The sequence below is a fragment of the Xyrauchen texanus genome, chromosome 13 (assembly GCF_025860055.1).
Source record: "Xyrauchen texanus isolate HMW12.3.18 chromosome 13, RBS_HiC_50CHRs, whole genome shotgun sequence".
In the NCBI taxonomy this organism is placed as follows: Eukaryota; Metazoa; Chordata; class Actinopteri; order Cypriniformes; family Catostomidae; genus Xyrauchen; species Xyrauchen texanus.
This window is the reverse complement of record NC_068288.1, coordinates 15,500,158-15,518,217: the sequence shown is the minus strand read 5'-3', so window position 1 is coordinate 15,518,217 and position 18,060 is coordinate 15,500,158. Positions and strand designations below refer to the sequence as shown.

General features: G+C 37.6%; 1 protein-coding gene across 3 annotated transcripts in view; it reads right to left on the bottom strand.

Moving 5' to 3' along the window:
- The window catches only part of LOC127653619 ((E3-independent) E2 ubiquitin-conjugating enzyme-like), a 104,836-nt gene that overhangs the window by 65,414 nt on the left and 21,362 nt on the right, over positions 1 to 18,060 (bottom strand). For 2 of the 3 annotated variants that reach the window (XM_052140354.1, XM_052140355.1), the window contains exons 10-14: positions 3,609 to 3,763; positions 3,309 to 3,421; positions 2,663 to 2,785; positions 2,293 to 2,382; positions 1,890 to 2,148 (exon numbers count right to left, since the gene is read on the bottom strand). In XM_052140354.1, coding sequence (XP_051996314.1) covers positions 1,890 to 2,148; positions 2,293 to 2,382; positions 2,663 to 2,785; positions 3,309 to 3,421; positions 3,609 to 3,763 — 740 coding nt within the window. The remainder of the gene's footprint in view (positions 1 to 1,889; positions 2,149 to 2,292; positions 2,383 to 2,662; positions 2,786 to 3,308; positions 3,422 to 3,608; positions 3,764 to 18,060) is intronic. The other variant, XM_052140356.1, reaches the window with a different exon arrangement.

Below are 18,060 nucleotides of genomic sequence, written 5' to 3'. Positions count from 1 at the left end.
CATAAAAGTATTATGTGAAGTGTCACTAAACTTGCCTATGCATAAATCCTGACATTGTGTAGTTGTATATGCGTGTCAGCATTCATAATCCTGAACATCCTGAACGTGAAAGAAGTTTGTTTGAAATCTTTGCAAATGTATTTAAAATAAAAAACTAAAGAAATCACATGTACATAAGTATTCACAGCCTTTTCTCAATACTTTGTTGAAGCACCTTTGGCACCAATTACAGCCTCAAGTCTTTTTGTGTATGATGCTGCAAGCTTGGCACACCTATTTTTGGGCAGTTTCTCACATTCTTCTTTGCAGGACCTCTCAAGCTAAGGTTGGATCAGTGCACAGCTATTTTCAGATCTCTCCAGAGATGTTCAATCAGGTTCTGGGCTCTGGCTGGGCCACTCAAAGACATTCACAGAGGTGTCCCGTAGCCACTCCTTTGTTATCTTGGCTGTGTGCTTAGGGACATCGCACTGTTAGGCGTTGAACCTTCACCCCAGTCTGAGGTCCAGAGTGCTCTGGAGCAGGTTTTCATCAAGGATGTCTCTGTACATTGATGCATTCATCTTTCCCTCGATCCTGACTAGTCTCCCAGTTCCTGCTGCTTCACTGTAGGGATGGTATTAGCCAGGTGATTAGGTTCTACAGACTCTCTCCAAAGAGATCAATCTTTGTTTCATCAGACCAGAGAATTTTGTTTCTCATGTTCTGAGAGTCCTTCAGGTGCCTTTTGGCAAACTCCAGGCAGGCTGTCATGTACCTTTTACTGAGGAGTGGCTTCCGTCTGGCCACTCTACCATACAGGCCTGATTGGTGGAGAGCTTCAGAGAAGTTTCTCCTCTCTCCACAGAGAAATGCAGGAGCTCTGTCAGAGTGACCATCGGGTTCTTGGTCACCTCCATGACTAAGGCCCTTTGACTGGGCGGCCAGCTCTAGGAAGAGTCCCGGTGGTTCCAAACTTCTTCCACTTACGGATGATGGAGGCCACTATGCTCATTGGGACCTTCAGTGCTGCAGAAATGTTTCTGTACCCTTTCTCAGAACTGTGCCTCGATACAATCCTGTTTTGGAGGTCCTTGGACTTCATGGCTCAGTTTGTGCTCTGACATGCACTGTTAACTGTGGGACCTTATATAGACAGGTGTGTGCCTTTCCAAATCATGTCCAATCAACTGAATTTACCACAGGTGGACTCCAATCAAGTTGTAGAACATATCAAGGATTATCAGTGGAAACAGGATGCACCTGAGCTCAATTTTGAGTGTCCTGGCAAAGGCTGTGAATACTTATGTACATGTGATTTTATTGTTTTCTATTTTTAATAAATTTGCAAAGATTTCAAACAAACTTCTTACACGTTGTCATTATGGGGTATTGTTTGTAGAATTTTGAGGAAAATAATGAATATAATCCATGTTGGAATAAGGCTGTAACATAACAAAATGTGGAAAAAGTGAAGCGCTGTGAATACTTTCCGGATGCGCTAATAATAAATATATATATATATATATTTTATTACACATTACTGTTACACAATTCATATAAATTAATGTAAAGATATGTTCATCATTTCAAGCAAAAATAAGTTATTCCCTCAAAAATTAACCTCTATTTATTTTAGTACTGTGGCTTGACTCGACTTGACTTGAAACTCATCAGGACTCGACTTAACTTGCTTGAGGTGAGCCACTGACTTGACTTGCTTGATTTGTCTGCACTGCACTTGAGACTTGACTCGAGAATTGATGTTTAAGACTTGAGACTTGCTTGTGACTTGAAAATGTGTGACTTGCTCCCACCTCTGGTGAATTGATTAACTATTAGTGAATACCCTGAAATCAATAATTTTTATTCTACTTTATACTCCTGCATTATAATTGTGAAAAAGGTACCTCCAGGCAGCTCAGGTGTGGAGACGGCTCCAGGTGAGTCAGTGGTTGTGGAGGCATTCAAGCCATGGATTTTGCCATAACCTGTGGTGGGGTATGAGACTGTGGCAGCATCCCCCCCTCCTGGTTCCTCCTCCACTGGTCCATTATCTGTCTCCCAGCTATCACTCTCATCCTCCCATTCTTCAGAAGAGGCACCACTACTGCTACCCTCCGTAGTGTCATAAGTTTCTTCAATCTCAGACTCCACATTATACAAGTGCTAATAAGATAGAGCGAGAGACAGCAAGAAAAAAAATAAAAAGTGAAAAGGGGGTTAAGTTTTAGGGTCTAAATATCCATAACTTGCTTTCAATAATTAGTTTGAATTTTAATTGAATAGTAGGATAGATGTATAGACTCATACCTGAGGCAGGACAATTGTCTTTGAATTATCAGCCCACACAACCTCCACTTTACTGCTCAGTTCCACCCTGCGCACCTGACCAACAGACCTCTACACAGACAGTTGAGAGAGCACAGGTAATGGGAGTAGTGAGGCGAAGACAGAAAGAGAGAATGAAAAGAAAATATACAAATCACAATGCAGAACTACAGAATAAAATGATAAAATGACTGCACTGTCAACAAAATAAACAAGGGCAGAGGACAAAGACCAAACTCCGAGCCAAACACCAAAAGCCTCAGGAGTCACACTAGACCTGCTTTACATGAGCTCATCTGTAATGTGGTAGCTTGGAAAAGTTTGAATTCTCTAAGCAAGCTATTTTATGTACCTCATTTTCACAGTCCTCTGAGTTTGAATTGCCGATCCTAATGACAATATCCGTCGTGTGGAAATGGAAATCAGGATGATCAGCAATGTCATAGACACTAACATCCTCCTCTTCTCCAATCACCTACATATACAACATTAATTTGTTATACATTATGGAAACAGGCACGTATTAATCCCAAAAGCACCTTACACCTAACCAAAATCAATCCCGAGGCTGCTCAAATTTCTACCGTGCCACGGCGCACAACTCCCAAATTTTCCATTAAATTCAACCCAAATCATTATCAAAGGACACATATTATTTACTTTAGCATTCTTCATTCTTGAACAAGAGGAAAAATCTTAGTAACTTGTGTGTACTGTCTGCAACCTGAATTGCATAGACGTGCCCTGTGTTTGGTACCTATGCCACGTTCAGCATAAAAGCATCACTGTATTGAAGACATATTGGATTATCTTTATGTTGTCTTGATTTACTTATAGGAGCTTGAACATTTTCAAGCCCATTGACATCCATTGTTTAAACCAAAACAAATCAAACATCACTCAAAATATTTTAGTTTGTTACGTTTTTTTTATTATTTTTTTTTGGGGGGGGGGGGGGGATTTTGGGTGAACTATGTTTTGAACTAAGTCATTCATACCTCAACATCGCTGCCAGCAGCATTGAGTCTGACCCACTTGACTACGCAGGTTCTGGCCTTGTGATCACCTGACTGAATCACTCCGTAGACACCTGGATCCTCAAGAGCCAGGGCTGTAGGTACCACAACCACACAGTGTTTATTTACAGATTACTAAGCAAGATCATTTAATCAATTCATTTGTTGTGTCAAAATATTAAATTGCTATGTCTACTAATCAATATCATTAAACGGCAGGAAATAAGAAAATTAGGATAAGCATTTTGAAAAGAACAGAATGTTGATATACAGTGAACCTACGTCGTTTGTCAACAACATAGTCTCCAGGGCAGAACTCGTGGTTGTCCAGGTGTTGAATTGGGATCAGGTCATTGGAGCGGATGTCTGTCTCTAATCTACCGTTCTTCCACATCACATCAGCAGAAGTCACGGTGGAAACAATCTCAACAGCCACTCTACACACACACACACACACACACACACACACACACACCATTAGATTGAGTGTTTATTCTTATTGTCTTTCAATTGCTCGTTTTGCTCCATATGAAAGAAATACAATCTGTTAAGCTAATGCTTTGATTCTAAGAATTTAAAAAATTAGTTCTTTGTGCAATGGATCTGACTTTAATATTTTAATGTTTAATCTTTTATTTGAGGGCAGTGTAATAGAGCAAAAGTGTGAGAATGACCTGAGGAGGAGAAATTAAATCTACATGCTTTATCTGGTGGCATTCACTTGTTTGTTCGCAAAGTCGACAATACCAGAAGAGCAGGAGTTGACAACCCATGGCACCGTGCCACCAATTTTATATGGAGGTGTTAACATTGGCAAGCAACAAATATAGAGAAGAGTGTGTACTTCATTTATATGAAGTCCCTCACATAATGCATGCCAATCTACAGCCGTGGTCAAAAGTATTGTCAGTGACATAAATTTTGTGATTCGCAAATGTTTCTGCCTCAGTTGTTGTGGTGTTGATTCACATTGTTTCTAGATTATTGTGCAGAGTGATCAGATGAATTTTAAAAAATTGCAAAAAGCTTCATTGGCCAAAAAAATTGACTTCAATCACAAAAAACTAAATTTCACTGTTTTTTGGTCCTGGCACAAAATGACCAGACAAAATCATTCACTAATCATATCAGCAGCACCTGGTAAAGTGTGAACGAGTACTAGTCAGGTGAAATCACTATCATTCTGATTGGATTATAAGAGCAGACTGATTGCTATAAAAGGAGGGAAGAAGTTCTTCCAATCATTGTGTTCTTGTTCGCAGTGGTTACCTCTAAACAAAGACGTGCAGCCATCATCGCTTTGCATTACAATTGTCTCACATGCAAGGAAACTGCTGCAAAGAATATTGCACCTGAAAGAACCATTTACCGGATCAAGAACTTCAAGGAGAGAGGTTCAACTGCAGTGAAGGAGGCTTCAGGACGTCCCAGAGTGTCCAGCAAGCACCAGGACCTCCTGAGGAGTCAGCTATGGAACCGTGTCACCACCAATGCAGAGCTTGCTCAAAATTGGCAGCAGGTTGGTGTGAGTGCATCTGCGCGCACAGTGAGGCGAAGACTTTTGGACAATGTCCTGGTGCCAAGAAGGGCAGCAAAGTAGCCACTTCTCTCCAAGAAAAACATCAAGGACAGACAGAAATGCTGCAGGAAATACAAGGATTGGACAGCAGAAGACTGGTGGGTTGCTTTTCATCCAAGGGAATGGGCACTCTCACAATTCTGCCCAAAAACACTGCCATGAATAAAGAATCGTATCAAAACTTCCTGCAAGGGCAACTTCTCCCAAAGATCCAGGAGCAATTTGGTGATGATCCATGCATTTTCCACCATGTCACAAGGCAAGAGTGATAATGAAGTGACTCGGAGATCACTACATTGAAATTTTGGAACCGTGGCCAGGCAACTCCCCGGATCTTAATCCCATAGAGAACCTGTGGTCAATCCTCAAAAGGCGAGAGACAAGCAATAGCCCACAAATTGTGATCAACTCAGAGCACTAATAAGGCAAAAATGGATTGTCATCAGTCAGGATTTGGCACAGAAGCTGATATCCAGCATGCCAGGGCGAATTGCAGAGATTATGAAGAACAAGGGTGTTTTTGCCAATAAAAGCCTTTAAAACTTATGAAATGCTTATCATTGTTTTCCAGTATACCATAGAAACATGTGAAAAAAGAATCTACATATACTGAAGCAGTAAACTTTGCAAAACACATTTATGTCACTGCCAATACTTTTGGCCACGGCTGTACCTTTTTATGTCAACATTTTTTATAATCAAGAATTGTGTTTTGTAAACTTTTGAGCTGAATGAAAAGCTAAACACTACTGAAGTGTGATTAGAAGTGCAGTGTGTGCAAATTATTAGTGCATCAAGCGGATGGCATTTTACATTCTCATTTTATTTGTTTATAGTTGCTTTCAGAACACTATGTAAATAAGAATATACAACTATCAATGTTTGGGATTTTCAACTCAGCGCGCATGCTCCTTAAACAACAATGACGGTGACTCTCAAAACTACATCATTAAGGGAAAATAGCAAACACACATTGTGGGGCTCAAAAGCATGAGTTTGATTTGAAATCCAAAATTAAACTTGGAAATAAACAGTTTCAGGATTGTGACAATTTTAAACAAAGCAACACTTTGTAATAAAATGAAAAATATTTAAGATTCCACACAATTTCTAGGTCACTATTCAAATGAGCAAATTTGTGACATTAACCATTTTAACTCCTTTTGTACAAAATGTCAGGTTTTCTTGCTTTTATTGAAGTACAATTAAACATTCTTAAATCATGCTGAGATAACATGGATCATCGGACTCAGAGTAAGACTTTTTAATTTATATTATGTACCTTTACCAGCAGGTAAATTCTATAACAAGATATTCTGCATTTATTTGTCTGCCACAATAATGTAGGAATTTAAAATATCATCATTTGAGGTTTTTTTTTATTTAGGGTTTTACCCAGCAAATACTGATAATTGACATAAACAACTGTGGTAAGTCACAGCACCATGACATGTTATCGTCACCTGCACTACGTGACAAATTTTTCATAGCATCATCCGTCAGCAGTGAGGCATTCACAAGTGATAAATGTAGTATGTATGTAGGATGTAAGGATCTAAAGAATTAGTTGGGCTGATGGAAAAGATCTCCCCACTCAGTGAAGTATCCACTGAAAATCCTGTTGAAAGTGTCCTGATTATAGGGGATTCTATTTAAAGGAATGTGGAAATAGAGACTCCAGCCACTTTAGTCAAATGCCTCCATGGGACAAGAGCGCCTGTCAGATAAAATTAAAAAATGCTAGCTAATGCTAAACATAACCTACGTCCAAATTGGGACCCTAACCACCCTAAACAGTACCCAAGAAAATAATTAGGGTGTCCCAAATCATAGTATGTGGAAATGAGTGTCCTATTTTACCCGGATGGTCTACTATTTGCAGTAGATTTCCAAAGTGTGGATACTTGAATACTTTTTCAGCTAATATTGCCCACAATCCCTTGCTCAACTAACAAGTTTCAAAACTACAATTGCCATACGTGAAAAACAACACACGTTGATGAGAATGACAGTGCATCTTCACTTCATGCTTTTGCAAAATTAAACAACATTTAATATTATGTAAGTTTGGTTCAACACTGTGAAGTGAAACTACTTTGTTGGTACTGTTCAACGAAGATGCTAATCGGCTCATTAAATTGCGACGGATCAAGCTTAACATTGACATTGATCAGAAAAGGGTATGAATGATTAATAATCCTCATCTTACTATCTTGCATTCTCTGATGCCCATTTACTGTATTTGTGCTGCTTATTGTGGGTGCTCGTGTGTTCTTAGAGCTTCTTTATCGAAAATAAACTTTAACAAAAATTGTAAAAACTGAGATATCACAAACAGAAAAATAACTAAAATGTACACAATTGTCTGTTCTCATTTTATTTTTGTCATTTATTGTACCACTGAAATATAGCAGAGATCAGATTCTCTTTCATTGGACTGTTGTAATGATGTAAACAGTATGTGACGCTGCCAAAGGGAAAAAATAATAATAAAGTGATCCAGCACAATGTCATTCATTTGCTCGGTCTTTCATACTTTGTATAACATTAAAGTATATAATACAAGATAATTAAGCATCCATCCATCCATCCATCCATCTATCTTCAACCGCTTATCCGAATTCGGGTCGCGGGGGCAGCTGCTCCAGCAGGGGACCCCAAACTTCCCTATCCCGAGCCACATTAACCAGCTCTGACTGGGGGACCCCGAGGCGTTCCCAGGCCAGTGTGGAGATGTAATCTCTCCACCTAATTCTGGGTCTTCCCCGAGGCCTCCTCCCAGCTGGACGTGCCTGAAACACCTCCCTAGGGAGGCGGCCAGGGGGCATCCTTACCAGATGCCCAAACCACCTCAACTGACTCCTTTCGACGCAAAGGAGCAGCGGCTCTACTCCGAGCTCCTCACGGATGACTGAGCTCCTCACCCTATCTCTAAGGGAGAAGCCCGCCACCCTTCTGAGGAAGCCCATTTCGGCCGCTTGTACTCGTGACCTAGTTCTTTCGGTCATGACCCAGCCTTCATGACCATAGGTGAGGGTAGGAACAAAAATTGACTGGTAGATCGAGAGCTTTGCCTTTCGGCTCAGCTCTCTTTTCGTGACAATGGTGCGATAGAGCGAGTGCAATACCGCCCCCGCTGCCCCGATTCTCCGGCCAACCTCCCGCTCCATTGTCCCCTCACTCGTGAACAAGATCCCGAGGTACTTGAACTCCTTCACTTGGGGCAATACCTCCTTCCCTACCTGGAGTACGCACTCCATCGGTTTCCTGCTGAGATATTTAAGCATATGAAATGTAATTAATAATAATTAATAAAATTTAGCCGCAAGAGGCAATTATCGGGGGCCAAGCACTCATGGAAAATTTACAAAAATAATCAGATTTGACAAGAACGATCCTGTGGAACCCTAACCTTAACTTAATTGTGCTACTGTGATTTAAGCAGTTAGGTTTAGGGTTTGAATTAAGTTATAGTGCTGGAAATTTTGCAGGTAACCTCAGAATGTTCTCTTGTCCATGTGTTTTAAGTTATGTTCAAAGTTTTCACTCACAAGATACAGGCCAATTAGTAATTACAGGCCACACCCAAAAACATATTCCCTTATATCTTCTGAACAACTTAATAAATCAAATTTCTTTTGGTAAATTTTTGTTAGGAGTGTCTTTAGATGATGTACAATAAATTTCTTGCAAATCAAGGAAAACTGCCGAGAACGATTTTGAAAAAGTATGTTTTTCAAAAGTGGTTGAAGAGTTTTCATGCGGAAATTGAAATCTATGCGTCTTTGATTGGCGGGCACTGAACAATTTGACGTATCAAATTACATTAATACATATTTGTCAGGAGGGTCTATAGATGACATAACATTTTTAGGGGCTCAAGCCCTTCGGGCTGAAACCCTGTTGTAATTTTAAGGATTTGTATCATTATTATTATTAGGGGTTCAAGCACCAAGAACTAGAAATCTATTGTTTTTGCTAAGATTTTTATTATTATTATTATTAGGTTTTCAAGCACAAAGTGCTAGAAACCTATTGTTTTTGCTAAGATTTTTATTATTAAAGGTTCAAGCACGAAGTCCTAGAAACCTATTGTTTTTGCAGAGATTTTTATTATTATTATTATTATTATTATTATTATTAGGGGTTCAAGCACAATTATTATTATTATTATTAGGGGTTCAAGCACAAAGTGCTAGAAACCTATGGGTTTTGCTAAGATTTTTATTAGGGGTTCAAGCACGAAGTGCTAGAAACCTACTGTTTTTGCTAAGATTTTTATTATTATTAGGGGTTCAAGCACAAAATGCTAGAAACTTATTGTTTTTGCTAAGATTTTTATTAGGGGTTCAAGCACGAAGTGCTAGAAACCTATTGTTTTTGCTAAGATTTTTATTATTATTATTATTATTATTATCATTGTTAGGGGTTCAAGCACGAAGTGCTAGAAACCTATTGTTTTTGCTAAGATTTTTATTATTATTAGGGGTTCAAGCACAAAATGCTAGAAACCTTTTGTTTTTGCTAAGATTTGTATTATTATTATTAGGGGTTCAAGCACAAAGTGCTAGAAACCTATTGTTTTTGCTAAGATTTTTATTATTAGGGATTCAAGCACAAAGTGCTAGAAACCTAATGTTTTTGCTAAGATTTTTATTATTATTATTATTATTATTATTATTATTATTAGGGGTTCAAGCACAAAGTGCTAGAAACCTATGGGTTTTGCTAAGATTTTTATTAGGGGTTCAAGCACGAAGTGCTAGAAACCTACTGTTTTTGCTAAGATTTTTATTGTTATTATGGGTTCAAGCACGAAGTGCTAGAAACCTATTGTTTTTGCTAAGATTTTTATTATTAAAAGGTTCAAGCACGAAGTCCTAGAAACCTATTGTTTTTGCTGAGTTTTTTATTATTATTATTATTATTATTATTATTATTATTAGGGGTTCAAGCACAATTATTATTATTATTATTATTATTAGGGGTTTCTAGCACTTATGGGTTTTGCTAAGATTTTTATTAGGGGTTCAAGCACGAAGTGCTAGAAACCTATTGTTTTTGCTAAGATTTTTATTATTATTAGGGGTTCAAGCACAAAATGCTAGAAACCTATTGTTTTTACTAAGATTATTATTATTATTATTATTATTATTAGGGGTTCAAGCACAAAGTGCTAGAAACATTGTTTTTGCTAAGATTTTTATTATTATTATTATGGGTTCAAGCACGAAGTGCTAGAAACCTAATTTTTTTTTTGCTAAGATTTGTATTATTATTATTATTATTATTATTATTATTATTATTATTATTAGGGGTTCAAGCACGAAGTGCTAGAAACCTATTGTTTTTGCTAAGATTTTTATTATTATTAGGGGTTCAAGCACAAAATGCTAGAAACCTTTTATTTTTGCTAAGATTTTTATTATTATTATTATTATTATTATTAGGGGTTCAAGCACAAAGTGCTAGAAACATTGTTTTTGCTAAGATTTTTATTATTATTATAGGTTCAAGCACGAAGTGCTAGAAACCTATTGTTTTTGCTAAGATTTTTATTATTATTATTATTATTATTATTATTATTATTATTATTATTATTAGGGGTTCAAGCACAAAGTGCTAGAAACCTTTTGTTTTTGCTAAGATTATTATTATTATTATTATTATTATTATTATTTATTATTATTAGGGGTTCAAGCACAAAGTGCTAGAAACCTATTGTTTTTGCTAAGAGTTTTATTATTATTATGGGTTCAAGCACGAAGTGCTAGAAACCTATTGTTTTTGCTAAGATTTGTATTATTATTAGTGGTTCAAGCACGAAGTGCTAGAAACCTATTGTTTTTGCTAAGATTTTTATTATTATTATTATTATTATTATTATTATTATTATTATTATTAGGGGTTCAACACAAAGTGCTAGAAACCTATGGGTTTTGCTAAGATTTTTATTAGGGGTTCAAGCACGAAGTGCTAGAAACCTACTGTTTTTGCTAAGAATTGTATTATTATTATTATTATTAGGGGTTCAAGCACAAAGTGCTAGAAACCTATTGTTTTTGCTAAGATTTTGTTCAAGCACGAAGTGCTAGAAACCTATTGTTTTTGCTAAGATTTGTATTATTAGGGATTCAAGCACGAAGTGCTAGAAACCTATTGTTTTTGCTAAGATTTTATTATTATTATTATTATTATTATTAGGGGTTCAAGCACAAAGTGCTAGAAACCTATGGGTTTTGCTAAGATTTTTATTAGGGGTTCAAGCACGAAGTGCTAGAAACCTACTGTTTTTGCTAAGATTTGTATTATTATTATTATTAGGGGTTCAAGCACAAAGTGCTAGAAACCTATTTTTTTTTTTTTTGCTAAGATTTGTATTATTAGGGATTCAAGCACAAAGTGCTAGAAACCTATAATTTTTGCTACGATTTTTATTATTATTATTATTATTATTATTATTATTATTATTAGGGGTTCAAGCACAAAGTGCTAGAAACCTATTGTTTTTGCTAAGATTTTTATTAGGGGTTCAAGCACGAAGTGCTAGAAACCTATTGTTTTTGCTAAGATTTTTATTAGGGGTTCAAGCACGAAGTGCTAGACACCAATTTTTTTTGGTAAGATTTTTATTATTATTATGGGTTCAAGCATGAAGTGCTAGAAACCTATAGTTTTTGATATGATTTTTATTATTATTATTATTAGGGGTTCAAGCAACAAAGTGCTAGAAACCTATTGTTTTTGCTAAGATTTTTATTAGGGGTTCAAGCACGAAGCGCTAGAAACCCATTGTTTTTGCTAAGATTTTTATTATTAGGGGTTCAAGCACGAAGTGCTAGAAACCTATTTTTTTTGCTAAGATTTGTATTATTAGGGATTCAAGCACGAAGTGCTAGAAACGTATTGTTTTTGCTAAGATTTTTATTATTATTATTATTAATATTATTATTATTATTATTATTATTATTAGGGGTTCAAGCACGAAGTGCTAGAAACCTATTGTTTTTGCTAAGATTTTTATTATTATTATTCCGCCATAAAACTGATAGGGCAATCAGTCAATATTTTAAAATGCATTACCCAAGATGCATCGTCTGCTAAATAAGAGGGTGCTTCACTTACCGCTCTCCAATCAGCTTAACATATTTCTTCCAAGATCAATTTCCCATAATTCCTTGATTTATATGAATTATCCTTGTTTGAACTTATAAATATATTGTAAAAACATATTGCTGATCAAGAAGATAACAATTTGTTCAACTGTACCTCTAATGTGGACATTCCAAGGCCACCTGGATGGTCCCTACACTTATTTGGCACAAAGCTATGTATTTGGTGATAAGTAAAAAAGTATTACTTATCAATATTATACTTTGAAACAATCTGATCAAAGGTCATCAGCTTATCATTTTCCATTACATCACCTATAACACAAATCCCTAGTTTTTTCCAGATTGATAGTCCCTTATTCAACGCAGGGGGGAAATCTGGATTGTTGTTTATAGGTGTTAATGGCGAAAGATGTGTAGCAAAGCCCTCTGTTTTATGGGCCAGCGTCCACACCTTAAACCATATTATTAAGAATTACGTTGCCTTTGGTTAAAACTGACAGTTTGGGGGATGACATGTACAGTGAGGAAAAAAGTATTTGATCCCCTGCTGATTTTGTACGTTTGTCCACTGACAAAGAAATGATCAGTCTATGATTTTAATGGTAGGTTAATTTGAACAGTGAGAGACAGAACAACAACAAAAAAATCCAGAAAAACGCATGTCAAAAATGTTATAAATTGAAATGCTGCCTATGACCCCAAGAACACCATCCCTACCGTCAAACATGGAGGTGGAAACATTATGCTTTGGGGGTGTTTTTCTGCTAGGGGACAGGACAACTTCACCGCATCAAAGGGACAATGGACAATGTACCATCAAATCTTGAATGAGAACCTCCTTCTCTCAGCCAGGGCATTGAAAATGGGTCGTGGATGGGTATTCCAGCATGACAATGACCCAAAACACATGGCCAAGGCAACAAAGGACTGGCACAAGAAGATGCACATTAAGGTCCTGGAGTGGCCTAGCCAGTCTCCAGACCTTAAATCACATAGAAAATCTGTGGAGGGAGCTGAAGGTTCGAGTTGCCAAACGTCAGCCTCCAAACCTTAATAACTTGGAGAAGATCTGCAAAGAGGAGTGGGACAAAATTCTGAGATGTGTGCAAACCTGGTGGCCAACTACAAGAAACATCTGACCTCTTTGATTGCCAACAAGGGTTTTGCCACCAAGTACTAAGTGACGTTTTGCAGAGGGGTTGAATACTTATTTCCCTCATTAAAATGCAATTCAATTTATAAAATTATTGACATGCGTTTTCATGGATTTTTTATTTTATTATTCTGTCTCTCACGGTTCAAATTAACCTACCATTAAAATTATAGAATGATCATTTCTTTGTCAGTGGGCAAACGTACAATATCAGCAGGGGATCAAATAATTTTTTCCCTCAATGTATAATAGATTATGAAGAGGGATAGATCCAATACCTGCCGCTTCTACACCGACCCAGGTTGAGTTAAGATCATCCAGGTGCCATTCCAGTATTAAATTTAATTGAGCAGATATTTGGTATAATTCAAATAAGGGAGCTGCCAGCCCTCCAAGTCAGCTAGGGAGTGATAGAAAACTGTATCTAAGTCTGGGCCTTTTTTTCCACCAAATAAAAGTTATAACTGAACTGCGTAATTGTCTTAAAGCTCTACCGGGAAGCAAAACATGAAGCATCCAGAAGAGATATAGCAGACGGGGTACAACGTTCATCTTGACAAGTTGAATATGACCTAGCAGTGATAACAGCAAGCTGCACCATCTATCCAGGTCATTATTAATAGATTGACAATCAGACTGAAAATGTCATTTATAAAGGTAATCTAATTTAGGTGAGATATTTATAACTAAATATGTGAACCCAGAAGGAGACCACTTAAACGGAAATGAGACTGCCAAGTCCAAAGAGTGTGCATCGTAGAGAGGCATTGCCTCCAACTTTGCAAAGTTAAACTTATACCCAGTGAAAGCAAAAAAATCAGATATCCAATCTATTCATCTGGCAATAGAATTCTTCAGAGGATCTAGATAAATTAGGACATCATCTGCGTAGAGTGAGATTTTATGACTTTTTCGCTAAGGAAATCCCCTTAATGCCAGAATCTTCTCTGATAGCAATCGCTAATGGCTCAATAGCCAGTAGAAATAATAATGGTGAAAGCACCCTTGTCTAGAGTCTCGAGATAAGATATATTTAGGCCATCGGACACCATTTGTAATTATACTAGAAGTCGGGAGTGTATATAAAATCTTGACCCAATTGACAAAAGTACTCCCCAAATTAAATCTAACACAAATTCATTCGGACACGCAATCCTATCGAATGCCTTCTCGGCATTTAACAAAATTACTATACCACCTTTCATGCAAAGACCTGAATGATTAATAATATTAAGTAACCATCTAATATAATGGGATGAGAATCTCCCCTTAACAAAGCCCGTCTGATCTAGGTTTATGATTTTGGGAAGCACCAACTCAAGAAGAGTTGCTAGAATTTTCGCTAGTATTTTAAAATGTACATTAAGTAAAGAACTAGGATGGTAAGATCCACACTCCTCAGGGGGTTTGCCCTTCTTTAAAAGGACACAGATATTAGCTTCCAACAAAGAACTATGTAGATTACCAGAATCATAGGAGTACTGTATCACATCATGCATAGAGGCAACTGAACAGTCTTTAATTTTTTTTTTTTATTCCACTGTGAAGCCATCTGACCAAGGTGCTTTCCCAACGAGGTGGATTTATCTAATTCAGGTGAAAGAATACAGTTAAAACCGCCAGCAATTATGATATACTTGCACTGTCATTCAGCGAATTTACAAAACGTGTGTGTAATGAAATCATTAGTAAATATACATTCATTAAGGTGATAGATTCTCCAATCAACCCCTTTAAGCAACACATACTGTCCTGAACTTTGGCTTGGACACTGACATTTGAAAGAGGGACATTTTTGTGAATGCGAATGGCCACTCCCCTACACTTACTATTAAACGATGAACAAAAAAACTTGCCCAACCTAGTCACATTTCAGCTTGGGTGTGTTCACTTGCGGTCATGTGCTTCTCCTGCAGAAAAGAAATATGTACTTGTTATTTTTCTTTTAATCAGATTTTGAACCCCCCTTACATTCCAGCTGCAAAGTTTTTATTTCAGATTATTTATAGACATAGCAGCCGTATAAATTAACAGCATGCGTATTATCCTGTATGTAAAGTTCCCCAGATTAGCCAGTATAATATTGTGATGAGTAAAGAACATAACGCCATCAGATTCGAAAGGGTAAAAGAAAGTTGAGTCAAAAAGAAAATAGAAACACCTAAGTAAATACATATAAAAATAATACAAAAATGAATTTCCCTGAATGCCGAACAAGAAATGTAAACTATTTACACTCTTCAAAACAATCAATTATGTAAATCAAAAGATGGAGCCTGATGCTGGTCAGTTTCAGGAGATCCATGGGTAAACAGCCCCATGTTCAATAGAAACCTCACAGGACTGGTAAGTACAGAAGATCGCCGGTTGAAAAATTAGAAGACTTAAAAGTAACACAAATACAAGTCGTGGCAGTCATGGATGTTAAAAAAAGCCAGCAACAGCGGTAGGCCCCGCCATAACATTTAGCCCTTTACTGGTATTCAAAACATACTTAATCAGACTTGAGGCAAAATACTATAAAAGTTACAATAGTCTTCCTTCTTCCTATTGTCTCTAATGTCCCCCATTGCCAGTATGTAACTCTTACAGAACAGAAGATACAAAAGATAATACTGTGCCTGGCTGTCTGCACAGGCAATATATATTGGCCAGTCCGGTCTCATTAACTATCACAGAAGTGGGCATCACTAACGTGAAATCGGGAAATCTTCATACCTTACTTCCACTGAATAATCAAACTTAAGTCTGGTGAATGGGAGTCGAGACAGGCAGGTTGGATAGAAAATGCTCCACGTCACTCGTCTGTTTGAAGAACTTGGCACCTTCATACTGCAATCTGAGGACAGCCGGACAGATCATGGCAAACCCACTCCCTTCTAGCGGAGGCGTTTTTTAACTGACCCGAATGCCTGCCTTTTTCTAATGATCACAGCCAAGATGTCCTCGTAAACGAAGATGGTATGTTGCTTATACAGTAGCTTTCCGGCAGCTCGAGTTTATCTTGAATGCTATGAAGTTTTAGGATCACAGTGCAAGGTCTCTCACCAGGGGCAGTTTGGCACGTCAAGATGCGATGAGCGCATTCTATTTTAATCTGGCCATGCTTAGTCAATATTCAGCAGGCTAGGCAGCCAGGATTTAAATAACAGAACAGGTTTGGTACCTTCCCCGCCCCGGTCAGGCTGATTATTCTGATGTTGCACCTCCTGCTTCTATTTTCCAAGTCATCAATTTTGTCAAAAGCAGCCTTAATGGTCGCCTTCATCTTGACCAAATCAGCATTTTCTCTGGCAAATGTGTCCTCCATCATGGATATATATGACTCAGCTCCGGCAACGTGGTTTTCCACCTCCAAGGCGTCACAACAGCTTCTCCAGCAGTGGATCAATTTTGTTTTCCAAGCATTTTGTCTACTCTTGCGAGGACTTCTGAAGCAATAAACGTAACTAGCGAGTCCATTTCGCCAGTCGTTAACGATACATCCGCCATTTTAGGTGTATGCATGGGAGTGGATCACGTTAACGATACATCTGCCATTTTAGGTGTATGCACGGGAGTGGATAATTTAGAATGTTTTCATCTTCCGAGCACGTACTTTAGATTCAGTCTTTTCTCTGTCATATCCGTCCACCAAGACCAAATTTTCACAGATTAAGAAAGACTACTTAGTCTGAAAAAGTTAAAATCACAGGGCTCCACCGCTGCTCAGCAGAAATATGACTACTCCGCCATCTTGCATCACGTGACCCGGACATACCAATGTTTGTGCAAATAGGGCAAACGGCCTAGGAGGAGTTAAAAAAGTTCAAGATGGCAGAATGTTTATATAGACGGAAATTAAATCGGAGATATAAGTTTTGTAGGGTGGAAAATAATTTTGAGAAGACATGAGCAAAAACATTAAGTGCTTAGTATGTGCGGCTTAATAGTGGTGCATGTTTGGGATGTGCCAATTCTGCCAATTTTGGAGTCTCTACGATTTACGGTCTCTGACACCCATACACTTTTAGGGCAGAAAAAGAAAGAAGAAAATCAGAACAACCACAATTGGGTACCAGCACCTTCAGTGCTTGGCCCCCTAATAAGAAAGTCAGTCCAAATACTAAAGGTTCCAGCACCTTCACACCCCAAATAATCTGAATAATAATAATAAGAAAGCCCTAACAAATTCAATAGGGTTCCAACATCTTCAGTGCTTGGCTCTCTAATTAGAAAATCCTAACAAATACAACAGGGTTCCAGCACCTTCGGTGCTTGGCCCCCTAATGATAGAAAAACATTTAATAAGAACATGCATCTCATGAAAACTGTAACCGAATGATAGACAGGTTGATGTACTGTGACAGGATACATGCAACAATGGGACTGAGGTGTCTTTGTTTTCAAGACGTGATTTTATGATGTGATATGTCCCAAAACTTGCACACACTAAAGAGTAACCACTTTTCCATCACAAAAAACTGCACACTTTAGTAGGCAAACTGGGATGCAGCCATAGATTTTATAAGAATGTTTTTCACGTTGGCACTAGATCACCACTATTGATAACATTAAAGAAGTGTTTGAACTTGCAAAAACAATTTCAGACACTGTAATATGCTCTGGCCCCCTGCTTGCTTTTTGAGGTGGCTAGATATATAGTCGATTATTGTCACTGAATGGCTGGATGTCAGAGTAGTGTCCGGAGATGGCATAGATTTGGTTGAGATTTGGTTTAGACCTGACCTGCTAAAGAAAGACTGTCTCAAGTAATTTGGCTCATAGTCTTGTTTACTCACCCTTATGCCATCCCAGATTTGTATGACATTCTTCTACAGAACAAAAATATTTTTTATGAATATTTCAGTTGGTCCTCACAATGCAGGTGAATAGTGACCAGAACTT